This window comes from Piliocolobus tephrosceles, chromosome 12, assembly GCF_002776525.5.
Source record: "Piliocolobus tephrosceles isolate RC106 chromosome 12, ASM277652v3, whole genome shotgun sequence".
Lineage (NCBI taxonomy): Eukaryota > Metazoa > Chordata > Mammalia > Primates > Cercopithecidae > Piliocolobus > Piliocolobus tephrosceles.
Genome location: NC_045445.1, coordinates 95,148,128 through 95,166,249, shown reverse-complemented (window position 1 = coordinate 95,166,249; position 18,122 = coordinate 95,148,128). Strand labels below are relative to the sequence as shown.

General features: G+C 41.3%; 1 protein-coding gene across 2 annotated transcripts in view; it reads right to left on the bottom strand.

Annotated features, from left to right (window-relative positions):
• The window catches only part of FAM120C (family with sequence similarity 120C), a 129,656-nt gene that overhangs the window by 92,198 nt on the left and 19,336 nt on the right, over nucleotides 1-18,122 (bottom strand). For both annotated transcript variants that reach the window (XM_023202478.2, XM_023202480.2), the window contains exons 2-4: nucleotides 13,229-13,475; nucleotides 11,518-11,600; nucleotides 4,826-4,954 (exon numbers count right to left, since the gene is read on the bottom strand). In XM_023202478.2, coding sequence (XP_023058246.1) covers nucleotides 4,826-4,954; nucleotides 11,518-11,600; nucleotides 13,229-13,475 — 459 coding nt within the window. The remainder of the gene's footprint in view (nucleotides 1-4,825; nucleotides 4,955-11,517; nucleotides 11,601-13,228; nucleotides 13,476-18,122) is intronic.

Genomic DNA, 18,122 nt, shown 5'->3' with positions numbered 1-18,122 from the left:
TGCCAAAAAAAAAAAAAAAAAAAAAAAAAAGACTTATTATAAAGTTATAGTAATCAAGATAGTGTATTACTGGTAAAAGGATAGACACATAGATCAACTGAACAGAACAGAGTCCAGAAATAGACCAACACAAACATGGTCAATTGATTTTTAACAAAAGTGCAAAGGCACTTCAATGGGGAAAAGATAGTCTTTTCAACAAACTGTGCTGAAACAATTTGACATCCATATGAAAAACACAACCTCTCATATTTTATACAGAAATCAACTAAATATGGATGATTTGTTCTAAAATGTGAAGTATAGAACTATGTAATTAAAAAAGAAAAGCATGCTGGGCGTGGTGGCTCATTCCTGTACTCCCAGCAATTTGGGAGACCTAGGCGGATGGATCACCTGAGGTCAGGAGTTCAAGACCAGCTTGGCCAACAAGGTGAAACCCCGTCTCTACTAAAAATACAAAAGATCAGCCAGGTGTGGGGGCGCGTGCTTGTAATCCCAGCTACTCCGGAGCCTGAGACACGATAATTGCTTGAACCCAGGAGGTGGAGGTTGCAGTGAGCCAAGATAGTGTCACTGCACTCCAGCTTGGGTGACAGAGTGAGACTCTATCTCAAATAAATAAATAAATAAGAAAGAAAGAAAAACATAAAGTAGAAGTGAGGTTATGAAGGGAACATCATTATTTGGAAAGCCTCACATTTAGACGCACACATTGTGCTGCTGCTACAGCTCTAATACCTGCCACTTTCAGAAGTCAATGTGTGGCAAATGTCGCTACCCTCCCAAACATAAAATAAAGTATAACTAGAGTGCCGAGGCTAAAAGACAAAATACCACCAGGAGTGGTATAATTAGGTAGCTAAAAATTGCATACCATGAATTCAGGCACATACTCTGTGAAGGAGTAACCCCTATACCCAAAGGGGCAGCTGTAGCAGCATCCAGTTCATTTTAAAAATTTCAATGATTGGTCACGCAATAAATGTTTTGTTTTTTCTTTTTTTGAGATGAAGTTTCACTCTTGTTGCCCAGGCTGGAGTACAATGGTGCAATCTCGGCTCACTGTAACCTCCGCCTACCGGGTTCAAGTGATTCTCCTGCCTCAGCCTCCCGAGTAGCTGGGATTACAGGCATGCGCCACCATGCCCAGCTAATTTTTTGTATTTTCAGTAGAGCTGGGGTTTCACCATGTTGGCCAGGCTGGTCTTGAACTCCTGACCTTAAGGTGATCCACCCACCTCAGCCTCCCAAAGTGCTGGGATTACAGGTGTGAGCCACTGCACCTGGCCAATGTTCTTCTTTTTAAAAAATATTTTAAAAAAAGAAAACAGAAGAAAATAGTCATGCCTATAGTTGGTCAAAGAGTTCTTAGACATCACACCAAAAGCATGGCCCATAAAAGATAAACGCTAATGAAAACTGTAAAACTTTGCTCTGCAAAAGATGCTGTTAAAAGAAAAGACAACGGTAAGGAGATCGAGACCATCCTGGCTAAAATGGTGAAACCCCGTCTCTACTAAAAAATACAAAAAACTAGCCGGGCGAGGTGGCGGGCGCCTGTAGTCCCAGCTGCTTGGGAGGCTGAGGCAGGAGAATGGCGTGAACCCGGGAGGCTGTGAGCTGAGATCCGGAGGCGGAGCTTGCAGTGAGCTGAGATCCGGCCACTGCACTCCAGCCCCGGCGACAGAGTGAGACTCCGTCTCAAAAAAAAAAAAAAAAAAAAGAAAAGACAACTACAGACTGGGGGAAAAGATTTGCAAACCAGGTATCTGTCAAAGCACCCATATGCATTATAAAGAACTCTCAAAACACAACAGTAAGTAAATGAACAAACCAATTTAAAAAAAGAGGCAAAAGACTGTTTATGAACAAACCATTTGTCAAAGAGGATATATGCATGAAATATGCTCAGGACAAAAATGTTGGCTAGGCGCGGTGGCTCACACCTGTAATCCCAGCACTTTGGGAGGCTGAGGTGGGCAGCTTGCTTGAGCTCAGGAGTTTGAGACCAGCCTAGGCAACACAGCGAAACCCTGTCTCTAAGAAAAGTACAAAAATTAGCCAGGCATGATAGTGTGCGCCTGTAGTCCCAGCTACTTGGGAGGCTGAGGCGGGAAGACTGCTCAAGCCCGGGAGGCGGAGGCTGCAGGGAGCCGAGATCATGCCACTACACACCAGCCTGGGCAATAAAGTGAGACTGTGTCTCAAAAAGAAAAAAAATGTTCATCATTAGTCACTTGGGAAACATAAATTAAAACTATGACGAGCTACCACTACACACCTATTAAAACAGCTATAAAAAACACTGACAATCTGTTGTATAACATGGTGGCCACAGTTAATAACAAGGTATTATATTTTTGGAAATTACTAAAAGAGTAGATGTTAAGTGTTCTCACCACAACAAAATGAAAAGCATTTGAGGTAATATATATGTTAATTAACTCGATTTAGCCATTCTACGATGTATACGTATTTCAAAACATGTTGTATGCAATAAATATATATAATTTTCATTTGTCAGTAAAAAAAAATAAATGGAAAAAAAACTGACAATACCAAATGCTGGTAAGGAATGGAACAGCTACTTTGGCAAGGTCTTATAAATTTAAACACACACTTACCACATGACCCTGAAACTCCACTTGTAGGTATTTACACTAGGGAAATAAAAACTTGTGTTCATACAAAAACCTGTACACAAATGTTTATAGCAGCTCTATTCATAACACCATAAAGTGAAATCAATCTAAATATTCTTTAAGGGGTGAATGGATAAACAAACTGGCATATCCATACAATGGCTATTACTCAGCAATAAAAAGGAATGAATTATTGATACAGGTAACACGCAACAACTTAGAAGAATCTCAAAGGTATTATGTTGAATTAAAGAAGCCATTCTCAAAATATCATGTACTGGGCTGGGCGTGGTAGCTCACGCCTGTAATCCCAGCACTTTGGGAGGCCAAGACAGGTGGATCACCTGAAGTCAGGAGTTCAAGACCAGCCTGGCCAATATGGTGAAAACCCCTCTCTACTAAAAATATAAAAAATTATCCAGGTGTGGTGGTGGGCGCCTGCAATTCCAGCTACTCTGGAGGCCGAGGCAGGAGAATCGCTTAAGCCAGGGAGGCGGAGGTTGCAGTGAGCCGAGATCACACCATTGCACTCCAGCCTGGGCAACAAGAGCGAGGCATCGTCTCAAAAAAGAAAAAAAAAATCACATACTGTATGATTCATGTGATATTCTTTAGAAGATGGAACCATAGTAACAGAAAATGAACTGGTGGTTGCCAGGGCTTAAAGGTAGGTTTGGGTGTTATTACAAAGGGATAGCATGTTTTTTGGGGTAGCACAACTGTTCTGTATTCTTATTGTGATGATGGTCACATAAATCAATACATGTGTTAAAATTCACAAGTCGGCTTGACTGTATGTTAATTTTAAAAATAAGTGAGAAATCCAAATTGAAAATATAAATCAAATTGTTAAAAATAAAACTAACTTATTTTCATAATTTTTAATTTCATTTTGTAGAATAAAATCCCAGTTGAGCTCTTTTTCCACTATTAACAATGAAATTTTCATTTTTGTTTTATGTAGACTCACTTTAAGTAGTCTTTTTTCTTTGCTCATTATCTTCCATTGAGCAAGAACTCCTTTATGTTAAGATACACAGATGCTCCTTGATTTATGGCAGGGTTATGTCCCAATAAACCCATCACAAGTTGAAAATATAGGTCAACAATCCATTTAATACACCTAGCCTACTGAACATCATAGCTTAGCCTAGCCCACCTTAAATGTGCTCAGAATATCTTACATTAGCATACAGCTGGGCAAAATCATCTAACACAAAGTCTATTTTATAATAAAGTATTGAATATCTCATGTAATGTACTGAATACTATACTGAAAGTGAAAAACAGAATGGGTATATGGGTACTCAAAGTACAGTTTCTACTGAAAGCATATTGCTTTTGCACTACTGGAAAGCAGAAAAATGTTAAGTTGACCCAGCATTAAGTGAGGGATGTGTACATTTTAAAAAATTTACTTTCAAATTCTTTGGGGGGAAAGACAAAGTCTTGCTATGCTGCTCAGGCTAGTCTCAAACTCCTAAGCTCAAGTAATCTTCCTGCCTTGGCTTCCTGAAATGCTGGTATTACAGGTGTGAGCCACCATGTGTACACTGAAACAAAAAAAAGACTAGAAGGACATATGTCAGAGTGGTAACTATAGCAAGCTGTTTATGGGTAATGAGATTTTATGTGATTTGTTTTCATTTTCTAAATTTTCTAGAATGGGCTTATATTACTTTACTGATTTATTTTTTTTAAGATGAAGTTTCACTCTGTCACCCAGGTTGGAGTGCAGCAGCGCAATCTCGGCTCACTGCAACCTCCGCCTCCCGGGTTCGATCAATTCTTCTGCCTCACCACACCCAGCTAATTTTTTGTATTTCTAGTAGAGATGGGATTTCACCATGTTGGCCAGGCTGGTCTTGAACTTCTGACCTCAAGTGATCCACTCACCTTGGCCTCCCAAAATGCTGGGAGTACAGGTGTGAGCCACTGTGCCCGGACTAGAATGGGCTTATATTACTTTAATCATCAGTAGAAAAAAAGGTAAAGGACACTTTCAATCCAGGCTGTGTAATGTTTTTTAAAGGAAATTTTGGAGCTCTGGTTTGTAAGCATGGAGAAGACAAGCAGCTAGGAAGAAAACTTAGGTGTCACAGAAAAGATCAGGGACCTGTTGGTGTTGCTGAAGAAGGTAAGAAAATTGAGGACTCTTAGGAAGGGGAATGCTAACTTACCTGAGACTGTTTGAAAACATCCTTCCCAACTACATCTAGGTTTGAGGGATCTTTGATGGAACTGACATACTCAGAAACAGCCTTGATCACCACGTCACAGGGAGGAAGAACCAGCTGATGAGCTCGAACCTAGAAAAGGCAAGATAAGCAAGGGACGCTGACATCAAAGATGGATCACTAAGAAAAAGGGTGAAGTTGAGGGGGGGATATGGAATCCAAATTTGGTAAATCCACAGAGAGACAATTAAAATATTTTCTTTAAAAATAGTTTCATCCCTTCATTCTCAGCACAGAACATTTGGAAAACATGGAAAAGTATACAGCAATAAAAACATATCATCCATCTTCCTACAGAGATAACTACTGTATATGACACTCACAATTAATCAGGCTTCCTTTCATGAGACATTTTGGCTTTTGTGCTATTAAATGTAATATTATAATGAGTTGACAACATTTGGATTCTGATTTGAACTAATCACAAAAAGCCATTTTAAGACAATCAGGAAAATCTGAAAATGGACTGGATATTAAGATGATACCAAGAAATTTGCATTAATTTTGTCAGGAGTAATAACGGCATTATGCTTATGTAAGAAACTGCCCAAGTATTTTAGAGATGTGTACTGAAGAATGTGAAAGGGATTTGCTTTAAAAAACATTAGCAACTACAAAAAAACCCAGAAAATGTGGCAAAATATTGGTAACTGTTGGATCTGGAAGATGTTACAATGGTGATTTACTATATATTACTTTTCCTGTTTTTGTGATGCCTAAACTTTTTTTCTTTTTGTTTTTTTTTGAGACAGAATCTCACTCTGTCATCCAGGCTGGGGCGTAGTGGTGCAATCTCGGTTCAATGCAACCTCTGCCTCCTGGGTTGAAGCGATTCTTCTGCCTCAGCCTCCCGAGTAGCTGGGATTACAGGCACACACCACCACTGGATTTGCTCATAAAATATTCCCACTCTGAGATTATACAAAATTTCCCTCATGGTGCCGTCTATTATTATTATTATTATTATTATTTTGTTTTTGAGATGGAGTCTTGCTGTCGCCCAGGCTGAAATGAAGTAGGGATTGTCTAGAAAACAATTATGTGCACACATGTGCAGTTCCTGAGTTCAAGTAATTCTCCTGCCTCAGTCTCCCAAGCAGCTGGGATTACAGGCACCTGCCACCATGCCCGGCTAATTTTTGTATTTTTAGTAGAGACAGGGTTTCGCCATGTTGGCCAGACTGTTCTTGAACTCCTGACCTCAAGTGATCTGCCTGTCATGGCCTCCCAGAGTGCTGGGATTACAGGCATGAGCCACTGCACCTGGCCCTTAACACATTTTTAAAGAAAAAGTTTTTAATGCTTTCATAAATTATAGGTATGACGTCTTGCCCACTTTCCAATGATTTAATTACAAGCTTCCTCAAACTGTAATTACTGAGGCAGAGGGTATAAATTTCCTAAAGGTTTCTGAATTTTTATAAATTGTTTTGCCAAAAGCCTTTATTATTCATTCCTTAAATATTTACTGCCTACTATGTGCCAGGCACTGTCCTAGGCACCAGGGAAATAGCAGTGAACAAGACAGACAAAAATCTCTGCCCTCACGGGAGCTTAAATTCTCGTGTAGATGTGTTGGGATAGGGTGAGGGGAGTTAAACAAACTAAATAAGTAAAATGTACAGTGTAGGCTGGGCGCAGTGGCTCACGCCCGTAATCCAGGCACTTTGAGAGGCCGAGGCTGGTGGATCATCTGAGGTCCAGAGTTCGAGACCAGCCTGGCCAACATGGTGAAACCCCGTCTCTACTAAAAATACAAAAATTAACCGGGTATGTACTAGATGTAGAGTACTAGATGCAGATAAGTGCTGCGGAGAGAAAAGTAGAGAAGAAGCTAGGGAATGCAAGTATGTATGTGCATACATGTGCACATAATTGTTTTCTAGACAATCCCTACTGCAGATAAGTGTGTGCATATAATTTTTTATAGGGTGATCAGGAAAAGCCTCACTGAGAACAAAATTTTAGAAAACCTCAGGAGTGAAGAAATAGCTATGAGGGGAAAAGTATTCCAAGTGGAGAGAATGATAAGTGCAAAGGTTCTAAGAGCAAAAGAAAGAAAGAAATCAGAGATATGAGAGGGGGCCAGACAGTAAAGGGAGGGCTTTGTAGGCCAGGCCATGGTAAGGATTGGCAGAGTGACATGAAGAGCTATTGGAGAATTTTTTTTTTTGAGACAGAGTCTTGCTCTGCCACTCAGGAGGAAGTACAGTGGCATGATCTTGGCTCACTGCAACCTCTGCCTCCTAGGTTCAAACAATTCTCCTGCCTCAGCCTCCCGAGTAGCTAAGGTTACAGGCACGCAACACCAGGCCCAGCTAATTTTTTTTTTTGAGACGGAGTCTCGCTGTTGCTTGGAGTACAGTGGCATGATCTCGGCTCACTGCAACTTCCACCTCTTTGGTTCAAGCGATTCTCCCGCCTCAGCCTCCTGAGTAGCTGGGATTACAGATGCACACCACCACACCCAGGTAATTTTTGTATTTTTAGTAGAGATCAGGTTTCACCATGTTGGTTGGGCTGGTCTCGAACTCCTGACTTCACTATCTGCCCGCCTTGGCCTCCCAAAGTGCTGGGATTACAGGCGTGAGCCACCACGCCAGCCATTTTTAAAGTTTTTAGTAGAGATGGGGTTTCACCATGTTGGCCAGGCCGGTCTCGAACTCCAGACCTCAAGTGATCTGTCCGCCTCAGTCTCCCAAAGTGCTAGGATTACAGGTGTTAGCCACAGTGCCCTGCCAAGGATTCTGAATGGAGAAGTGACAGGATCTCAGTTGTTTTTTTTTTAAAGGGTCGCTCTCCTGTTATATTGAGAATAAAATGGAGGTAAGGGGAAGAGTGTAAGTAAAAGACCAATAGTTAGTAAGCTATTATAATAATCCAGGCAAGAAATAATGGTGCCTTGGTCAGGGTAGCAGCAGTGCAAATGGTAAGAAGTAGGTATATTTTGAAGGGAGAGCTGATGGTATTTGCTGACAAATGAGATGTGGGGTATGAGAGAGAGAGGGGGATGTCAGGATGACCCCCAAGGATTTTAACCTGAGAAAACGGAAGGATGGGCTGAGTACAGTGGCTCACGCCTGTAATCCAGCACTTTGGGAGGCCAAGGTGGGCAGATCACTTGAGCTCAGGAGTTTGAGACCAGCCTGGCCAACATGATGAAACCCTGTCTATACTAAAAATACAAAAATTAGTTGGATGTGGTGGTGCCCGCCTATAGTACCAGCTACTCAGGAGGCTGAGACAGGAGAATCACTTGAATCCAGGAGGTAGAGATTGCAGTGAGCTGAGATTGTGCCACTGCACTCCAGCCTGGGCAATAAAGCGAGACTCCATCTCAAAAAAAAAAAAAAAAAAAAAGAGGAAAGAAAGAAAATGGAAAGAGGAAGCTGCCTTTAACAAAAATGAGGAAGGCTGTGGGAGAAACACGTTTAGGGAGAAGATCAGGAATTTCCACTTGAACATATAACTTTGAGATGCCTATTGGATATGTAAATGAAAATACTGAATTGGCAGTTAGATTTAAAATCATAAGACTATATGAGATCAATCGTATGTGGAGACAGAAAAGAGAAGGGGCCGGGCATGGTGGCTCACGGCTATAATCCCAACACTTTGGGAGGCTGAGGTGGGAAGATCGCTTGAGCATAGGAGTTTGAGACCAGCCTGGGCAACATGGTGAGATCACGTCTCTACAAAAAATACAAAAAAAATTAGCCAGCCATGATGGCATGTGCCTGTAGTCCCAGCTACTCAAGAGGCTGCTGTAGGAGGACCAATTGAGTCTGGGAGTTTGAGGCTGTAGTGAGTCATGATCGCCCCACTGCACTCCAGCCTGGGCAACAGAATGAGACCCTGTCTCAAAAACAAACAAACAAACAAACAAACAAAACAAACCAGAAAAGAAAAGAGAAGGGAACCAGGATGGAACTCTGGGCTATTCCACCTTTAACAAGTGGAAAAGACAAGGAAGCAGTAACGGAGACTGGGGAGCGGCAGTCAGTGAGGTAGGAAGGAAATAAGAAGAGAGTAGTGTCCTTAAGGCCAAGTGAAAAAAGTGTTCCATGGAAGAACGGGTGAGCATCTGTGTCAAATGCTGCTGACTGGTCAAGTAAAATGAAAACCGACAGCTGGCCACTGGGTTTATTAACTGAGAAGTTATACTGGTGACCCTGTCGAGAGCAATTTCAGCAAATCAACTGAAAAGCAAACAGGGGAAGGAAACAGTAAGAAACTCACGTGTAGACAAGTCTTTAGAGGAGTTTTCTATAACGAGAGATATAGAGCAGTAGCTTGGGTGGGGAGAGTGAGATTGAGAGGCTTTTTAAAAAAAAATAACGTTGTATTTTTAAACTTCATAGATGCATGCTTATACAATTTGGAAAGAGCCAATGAAAAGAGGAAACTTGATGATGCAGGAGAAAAAGGGCGAGAACTGCTGAACTGATGCTCTTAAGTTGGCCAAAGGAGATGGGAGCTGTGCCCGATAGTCCCAGCTATCAGGAGGTTTAGGCAGGAGGATTGATCACTTGAGATGTGATTGTGCCACTGCACTCCAGCCTGGGCAGCATAGCAAGACCCTGTCTCTTAAAAATTTTTTTTTAAATAAACAGAGATGGGACCTAGTATAAGTAGAGGGACTGGCCTTAGATAGGAACATGGACAGGTCATGCACAATTAATAGGAGGCAGGCAGAATATGTGGCTGCAGAGGGGATAACACCTTCCTGTAGGTGAGATGAAGAGGGGGTAAGAACTCGTCGAAGTTTTCTTCCCATTGCTTCCATTTTCTCAGTAAAATAGGAAGTAAGGTCATGAACTGAGAGTGAGCAAATGAGGAGAAATATTAGAGGCTTGAAGACAGAGAAGGTATGAAACAGTCATCTAGGAGAATGAAAGAACGAGGTAAATAGAATACAGTCACCTGAAGTGTATGCAGGTATCAGTCTCACAACAGTCTTTTTTTTTTTTTTTTTTTTTGAGTCAGAGTCTCATTCTGTCACCCAGGCTAGAGTGCAGTGGCGTGATCTCAGCTCACTGCAACCTCCGCCCCCTGGGTTCAAGTGATCCTCCTGCCTCAGCCTCCCGAGTAGCTGGGACTACAGGCACGTGCCACCACACCCGGCTAATTTTTGATTACAGGCATAAGCCACCATGCCCGGGCTGCAACAGTCTTGATAATAGTGGGTAAACTAATTTTTCAATATTTGTTCAACTGTTAAGTTAAAAAAAAAATTCACACTGGCCGAGTGTGGTGACTCATGCCTGTAATCCCAGCACTTTGGGAGGCTGAGGCGGGATGATCACTTGAGGCCAGGAGTTCGAGACCAGCCTGGCCAACATAGTGAAACCCTGTCTCTATTAAAAATACAAAAAATTAGCTGGGCATGGTGGTGCACGCCTGTAATCTCAGCTACTTGGGAGGCTGAGGCAGGAGAACTGCCTGAACCTGGGAGGTGGAGGTTGCAGTGAGCTGAGATTGCAACACTGCACTCCAGCCTGGGTGACAGAGTGAGACTTTGTCTCAAAAAAAACAACAAAAAAAAGCCAGGTGTGGTGGCATATGTCTGTAATCCCAGCTACTTGGGTGGCTGAGGCATGAGAAATGCTTGAACCCAGGAAGTAGAGGTTGCAGTGAGCTGGCTGAGATTGTGCCACTGCATTCCAACCTGGATGACAGAGTGAGACTGTCTCAAAAAAGAAAAAGAAAAATCACACTGATCATTTAATTTACATGTCTGATCAATAGTGAGGTTGAACATCTAGTCATTGTATTTTCTCTCTTGTGAATTTTCTGCTTCTGTCCTTTGTCCATTATTTCATTATGGGGTTATCAGTATATTTCTTTATAGATTTGTATGAATTCTTGAGATATTAAGGGTATTGATCATAACCAATTTTTTTCTTTTTTTTTCAGATGGAGTCTCGTTTTGTTGCCCAGGCTGGAGTGTAGTGGCACGATCTTGGCTCATGTAATCTCCGCCTCCTGGGTTCAAGCGATTCTTCTGCCTCAGCCTCCTGAGTAGCTGGGGTTATAGGCGCCTGCCACTATGCTCAGCTAATTTTTGTATTTTTAGTACAGACGGGGTTTCATCATGTTGGCCAGGCTGGTCTTGAACTCTTGACCTCAGGTGATCTGCCTGCCTCGGCCTCCCAAATTGCTGGGATTACAGGCATGAGCCACCGCACCTGGCCATAATCAATTTTTTTTCTTTAGTATGTATGTGAAATATTTTAAATCTAATATAAGATAATTATTCCAGCCGGGCGCGGTGGCTCAAGCCTGTAATCCCAGCACTTTGGGAGGCCGAGACGGGAGAATCATGAGGTCAGGAGATCGAGACCATCCTGGCTAACACGGTGAAACCCCGTCTCTACTAAAAAATACAAAAAACTAGCCGGGCGTGGTGGCGGGCGCCTGTAGTCCCAGCTACTCAGGAGGCTGAGGCAGGAGAATGGCGTGAACCCAGGAGGCAGAGCTTGCAGTGAGCTGAGATCCGGCCACTGCACTCCAGAGCCTGGGCGACAGAGCAAGACTCCGTCTCCAAAAAAAAAAAAAAAGATAATTATTCCATCAAACTCCAATCAAAACCTCATATCCCCTAATCTGTATAGGCAAGAAATAGGAAACATTACCTTAAGTGATGCAAGAGGATGTTCTGGTCCCAAGAGGCTCCAGTGAAAAGCAGCCAGGTCCTCATCTGGGAGGATGTGATTACCTATAAAGTACATTTGTCATTTATTGACTGTACAAATGTTATCTTAGAACCTCCAGGCCATGAAAGGGGTTCTGGGGAAGAAAATGATCAAATAATTCACATAGGTCTATATTCTTAATGTAATACAGTAGCTCTGGGTTGATCACTTAATATGTTTCATGTGTATTATATGTATCATCTTTATAATGACTATGTATGGTAATATCATTTCCATTTTACAGATAAGGAAACTGAGGTTCAGATAAGTTTGGTGACTTGGCCCAACGTGGTCTGGCCAATAGGTACACACACCAAGATAAAAAGCTAGGAATGTAACTCCAAAGCCCATGCTATTACTTATCCCTTGAGTCACGTTGCCTTCTATAATAGCAGCCACCAATTACTAACTGCCTAATGAGTGCTGGGCATTTTGTATACCTTATTTCATTTCACTTTACCAGTAACACCATGAGGTATTATTATCCGCATTTCACAGATGAGGAAACTGAAACCAGGGAGATGTCACTTCAGTGATTTGCCAATGGCCTAATTCCAAAACTTGTGCTGACTCTATTATATCATCCAAACTCATGTCCTTTGGAATTATAGAGCAAAGGTCACGCCTGAGACAGAATATTAACCTTCATGTGCTAAGTACTTGAATAACCAATTCAAAACATAATCAATTCTCTGCAATTTACTTTGAAACACATCTTTAAGAGATATATTGGGCCAGGTACAGTGTCTCACGCCTGTAATCCCAGCACTTTGGGAGGCCGAGGCAGGTGGATTGCTTGAGGTCAGGAGTTCAAGACCAGCCTGACCAACGTGGTGAAACCCTGTCTCTACTAAAAATACAAAAATTAGCTGGGCATGGTGGCGGGTGCTTGTAGTCCCAGCTATTCAGGAAGTTGAGGCAGGAGAATCTCTTGAACCTGGGAGGTGGAGACTGCAGTGAGCCGAGATCGTGCCACTGCACTCCAGCCTGGGCGACAGAGCGAGACTCTGTCTCAAAAAATAAATAAATAAATAAATAAATAAATAAATAAATAAAATAAAATAAAATAAGAGATAGATTGATGGATGGGTAAAGGAATGGACAGATATATGATAAGGCAATTATAGTAAAATGTTAATGGCAGAATACAGGTGGTAGATATAGAGTTTTTACTGCAAAGCCCTTTTTCAATTTTGCTGTGTATTTGGAAATTTTCATAAAAAATACTAGCACAAAAGAAACAAAGAGAAAAACATAATCAATAATTTGTCTTTCTGATCTAAATTGAGACACTGGGCAAGAAATGTTAATGCTCTGTGTGGGGAAACAAAGTTGTTTAGGGCTAATAAAACATTTGGCTTGAGAATACTCTGCATAAAAGAGTTATAAAATGTAGCAAAAGAAGGTTTACAGGAATCTAAATAATGTTCTGGAATAACCTGTAGCAACCCACAAAACAAACATGCTGAGTTTTAGTGTGCTCTATCAAGAAGCCCAAAAACCATGCTGAGTTCTCCCCAGCAGTGTTTAGTGTGAAGACTTTTTAAGAAGACAAATCTAATGATGACAGGCTAAATCACTCTAGTCCTCATCTCTTAACACCAGAAGAGGAAACTACCAATCACTGCAGTCTTTTCTTCGGATGACCTACCTAGCAGTGCAGCAAATATGGGGAAATTCATCCTCTTCAGGCCCAGCTGCTTGGCTACTTCTTGCATCAGGAACTGGTTGGTAGTGAGGTTCTTCCCATTCCAGCTCAGTTTCAGAGCATGGGAACTGTAGTAAGAGGGAATATTGTAGAGAGCATACTCGGAGTCATGGGCAAGAAGGCCATGAAAGCCATTTTCCCTGAAAAACGCCACCACTTCCAAATGGTGGTCTTCAAGGCTCTGAAAGACCTAGGAGGGAAGAAGAGAACGTGTCATGCCACAGAAGCTGATTTGTATTGTTAGAAGGTCAGGTTTAGCAACTAAATTTTATAGTCTGGTGAAATTTGAGATTGTATGTGACAGAACAGAACATTCTTTTAACATTTTTTACTTTTTTTTTTTAATACAGAGATGAGATCCCACTATGCTACCCAGGCTGGTCTCGAATTCCTGAGCTTAAGTGATCCTCCTGCCTTGGCCTCCCAAAGTGCTAGGATTACAGGCATGAGCCACTGCGCCCAACCAGAACAGAATACTCTTAAAAAACAAAAACAAAAAAATGCTCTCCCAGTCTACAACTTGATTATTACTGTAAACACAGACAGCGTTATACATGTGTTCATTCCCCCAGTTCTTTTTTTCACTCCTTTCATGAAACTTGCCCTGAGGCTCTTCAAAATTAGAATACTGAAATTAACACAGTATATATTACTTAAGTTTTTACTTCAAACAATAACATTAGAGACTTCTGTTAGATAATAAAGCTATTATTTATTGCTCAGCATCTATATGCTGTACATATTTTATATATATTATCTCATCATTAACCTTAGGTAGGTACATATGGATGAAAAACTTAAGACATAGAAATATACATAGAAATCTAAGTTTATCTGTTTTTAAAAAGTCCTTGCTTTTTTTCTTAGTAGCACCCTCCATCGCAGGGCACCTAAATAGTTGCACTTCCAACAGTGAGAAGTCAGAAACTTCACCCCATTTTAGAAATGGGGAAACTAAGGCTACGAGAGATTGACTGCCCCCAAAGTTGCATAATGAGTGAGTGGTAGGCAGGATTCAAATCCAGGCTGATCTGACTCTGGAATGCATACTTTCTGTTGTACCGTGCTTCTTCCTGGAGATCATTATTTTTTATGTAATAGAGGTAAACTGTTAAGTACTCTTCCTGTACATGCCTCTATTGCTGTACTTGAAGTATACTGAGATTATCTGTATACCGGCTCCACCAGATTAAGTTCCTTGACCATATAGAGAATTTACCTCTGTATTCCTGGCTCCCACATAAGACCCGGTACATAGTAGTAATAATAATGGCTAACAGATACTGAATATGTACTATGTGCATTAACTCATTTAATACTCACAACAACCTTGTGAGGGCACACCTATTATTATTATCCCCATTTTACACATTATTAGCCCCAAGGTCATATGGCGAGGAGGAGCAAAGCCCAGATTTTGGCTCTGGAGCCTGTGGACCTTGATGGTTTTTTTCAACTCGACTAATCTATTTTTCATTTAAGTTGGAATGGTAGTTTTCTGGAGTTTAACAGGAGTTTCAATGCATGAAACTCCTAGATCATGGAAAAGGAGTCTAGTTACAGTTGCTAGTCATGTCACACACAAGGGGAGAGACACCAGTATGCAGACAGTGAAGCAAGGTCGATATTTATTTGATATCCAGGCAAAGGAGCCAAAAAGTATTGTAACATATTTATGCCTAGAGATATGAGTAACTCCAGATGTGTCAGGGTAGGAGTAAAGTTTTATGCTGTCCCCCGGTAATAGTTTCTTCCAGCACACCACTCATACAAGGCATACAAGTTGAGCATCCATTGACCTTGTACCAGGCACAGTTACTAAGTGTGATATTTTCTCTCTCATCATCACAACCACACCATGCAGGTATTAGAAGCCCCATTTTACAGATGAGGAAACTGAGGCTCAGAAAAGTAAGATGCCATACTCAGAGCTATCAAGCCGGGAAACAGCAACCTGGGTCACACTGACATCAAAGTCTCTTGGTGTCACCAAAGACCCTTTCTACTACACCACTTAATCTTTAGCTGGTCTGAAGCCGATTATGCCACCATTCAAGTGATTTCAACTCCAGAAAGCCAAGGACTAGTGATTTTTAATCAATTTGGTAGCTCTTAAAACACTAGGAATGTACAGCACAACCACCTGGAGATCTTTTTCAAAATATACAAACCTGAGCGTCACCTCAGATCTGCTGGAATTATTTATTTCTTTTTTTTTTTTTTTTGAAACAGAGTCTTACTCTGTCACCCAGACTGGAGTGCAGTGGCCTGATCTCGGCTCACTGCAACCTCCGTGTCCCGGGTTCAAGCAATTATCCTGCCTCAGCCTCCTGAGTAGCTGGGACTACGGGCGCATGCCACCACACCAGGCTAATTTGTGTATTTTTAGTAGAGACGGGGTTTCACCATGTTGGCCAGGCTGGTCTCAAACTCCTGACCTCAGGTGATCCGCCGGCCTCGGCCTCCCAAAGTGCTGGGATTACAGGCGTGAGCCACTGTACCTAGCCTGGAACAATGTCTTGAGTGTGATCCAAACACCTATATTTCAAAACAGTTTTCAGTAGGTTCTCATGCACACCCCCAATTAAGAATCACTGAACTAATCCAATCATTCATTTTATCACATAGGCAATTGAGGCCTAGAGAGGATAAATGACTTGAACTAGCTAATTGCAGCTGAACCAAGATTAGAACAAAAGTTTCATGATTCCAGGTATAGGACTTCTTTTACTAAATATTCTGGAGTAGGTAATGGAAAACAATAGAATAAGAATCTCACGAATCTCTCTCACAATTCCGCAATACCCCTCTCCTAACAGGCTAATTTCCTAACTACCCACTTCTAAGACTACTCCTGCTTCCCTGTCTTTGCTCACTTGGTTTCCCTGCCTAGAATGCCTTATTGCCTCTCTTTCCCAATGTTTTGAATACTTTCCATAGGCCTGCCACCTCTTGGACAAATTATTTTTAATTCCCCTTCTCTTCACTCTTATAGCACAGAGATGGATGACACAGTCACAGAACTAATTTGACAATACCATCATCTTCCAGTTTTAGGGTCACAGGTTCTATCTTACTCTTTTATCTCCATGGTCCTAACCATGTCCTTCCAACTAGAAAGGACAGAGAACAGGAGTTGATTGGTACAGAATAGTAAAGAAAGGCCTAGTGAGATTGTTAAAAAGAAAAACAGCTCTGGCAAATGAGAGGGCACTATCATCTCAGCATTTAACTTCTACAGCAGATGTAGTGAAATCACTAGATTGCAAGCTATCCACAGCTCAAGTAGCAAAGTAGTATTAGATATCAATTAAGTACCTACTATGTACCAGGCACTGTTCCAAACCCACCTCACGTCCATTAACCTTGCAATAACGTCAGGAGGCATTATTATCTTCGTTTTAAAGACAAACGATCAATAAGGGTCAGAGGTTAGAGAACTTGACCAAAGTCACATAGCTAAAAAGTGCAGCTTGCCAATAAGCACATGACAAACTGCTCAACATTATTAGTCATTACAGAAATGCCCATCAAAACCCAAAATGAGACACCAGTTAGCACCCACTAGGATGGCTATAATCAAAAAATGGAAAATAATGAGTGTTGGCAAGGATGCAGAGAAACTGGAATCCTCGTAAATTGCTAGTGGGAATGAAAAATAGTGCAGTTACTTTGGAAAATGGTCTCAGAGATCCTGAAATGGTTAAACATAGTTATCACATGATCCAACGATTCTAATCCTAAGTATATACCCAAGAGAACTGAAAAGCTATGTTCACACAAAAACTTGTACGTGAAAGTTCACAGCAGGCTTATTCATAATAGCTCAAAAGTGGAGATAACCCAAATGTCTATCAACTGATGAATGGATAAACAAAATGTGGTATATCCATAAAAGGAAATATTATTTGGTGATAAAAAGGAATGAAGTAGGGATTTATGCTACAACATCAATGAACTTTGAAAACAGAATTCTAACGTGGAACAAGCCAGACACAAAAAGTCATATATTGTATGACTTCTTTCATATGAGATGCCCAGAATAGGCAAATCCAAAGAGATGGAAGAATAAATTAGTAGTTGCCAGGGATTGTGGGGATGCGGAATAAGACTAGTATGTACTGGGTTACCCTTTGAGGTTATAAAAATCTTCTGGAATTAGTGGTGGTAGCTGCACAACACTATGAATATACTGAAGACCATTAAATTGTACACTTTAAAATGTTGAATTTTATGGTATATGAGTTATACCTCGATTTTTAAAAAGTGGAGCTAGGATTCAAATTCAGTTCTGTTCACAAATCCCAAGCTCCCCTAAAGCTTTAAGAACTTTAAGAACTTTTTATTATGGAAAATTTTAAACATACAAAGGTAATGAACCCCCACGAAAGCAATACCCACTTTCAATTGTTATCAATGTTAAGTCATTCTTGTTTCATCTACCTTGCCCCCTCCTTTTTATGGTGTGTGTGTGTGTGTGTGTGTACACACACACACATATATATATATTTTTGAGATAGAGTCTTGCTCTGTTGCCCAGGCTGGAGTGCAGTGGCATGATCTCGGCTCACCGCAACCTTTGCCTCCCAGGTTTAAGTGATCCTCCTGCCTTAGCCCCCCTAGTAGCTGGATTACAGGCACATGCCACCACACCTGGCTAATTTTTTTATTTTTAGCGGAGACAGGGTTTCGCCATGTTGGCCAGGCTGGTCTCGAACTCCTGGCCTCAGGTGATCCACCCTCCTCAGCCTCCCAAAGTGCTGGGATTAGAGGTGTGAGCCACCACGCCTGGCCTTTCTATGGTATTTTAATATTTTTTGTTGGGATTAAAAATCAT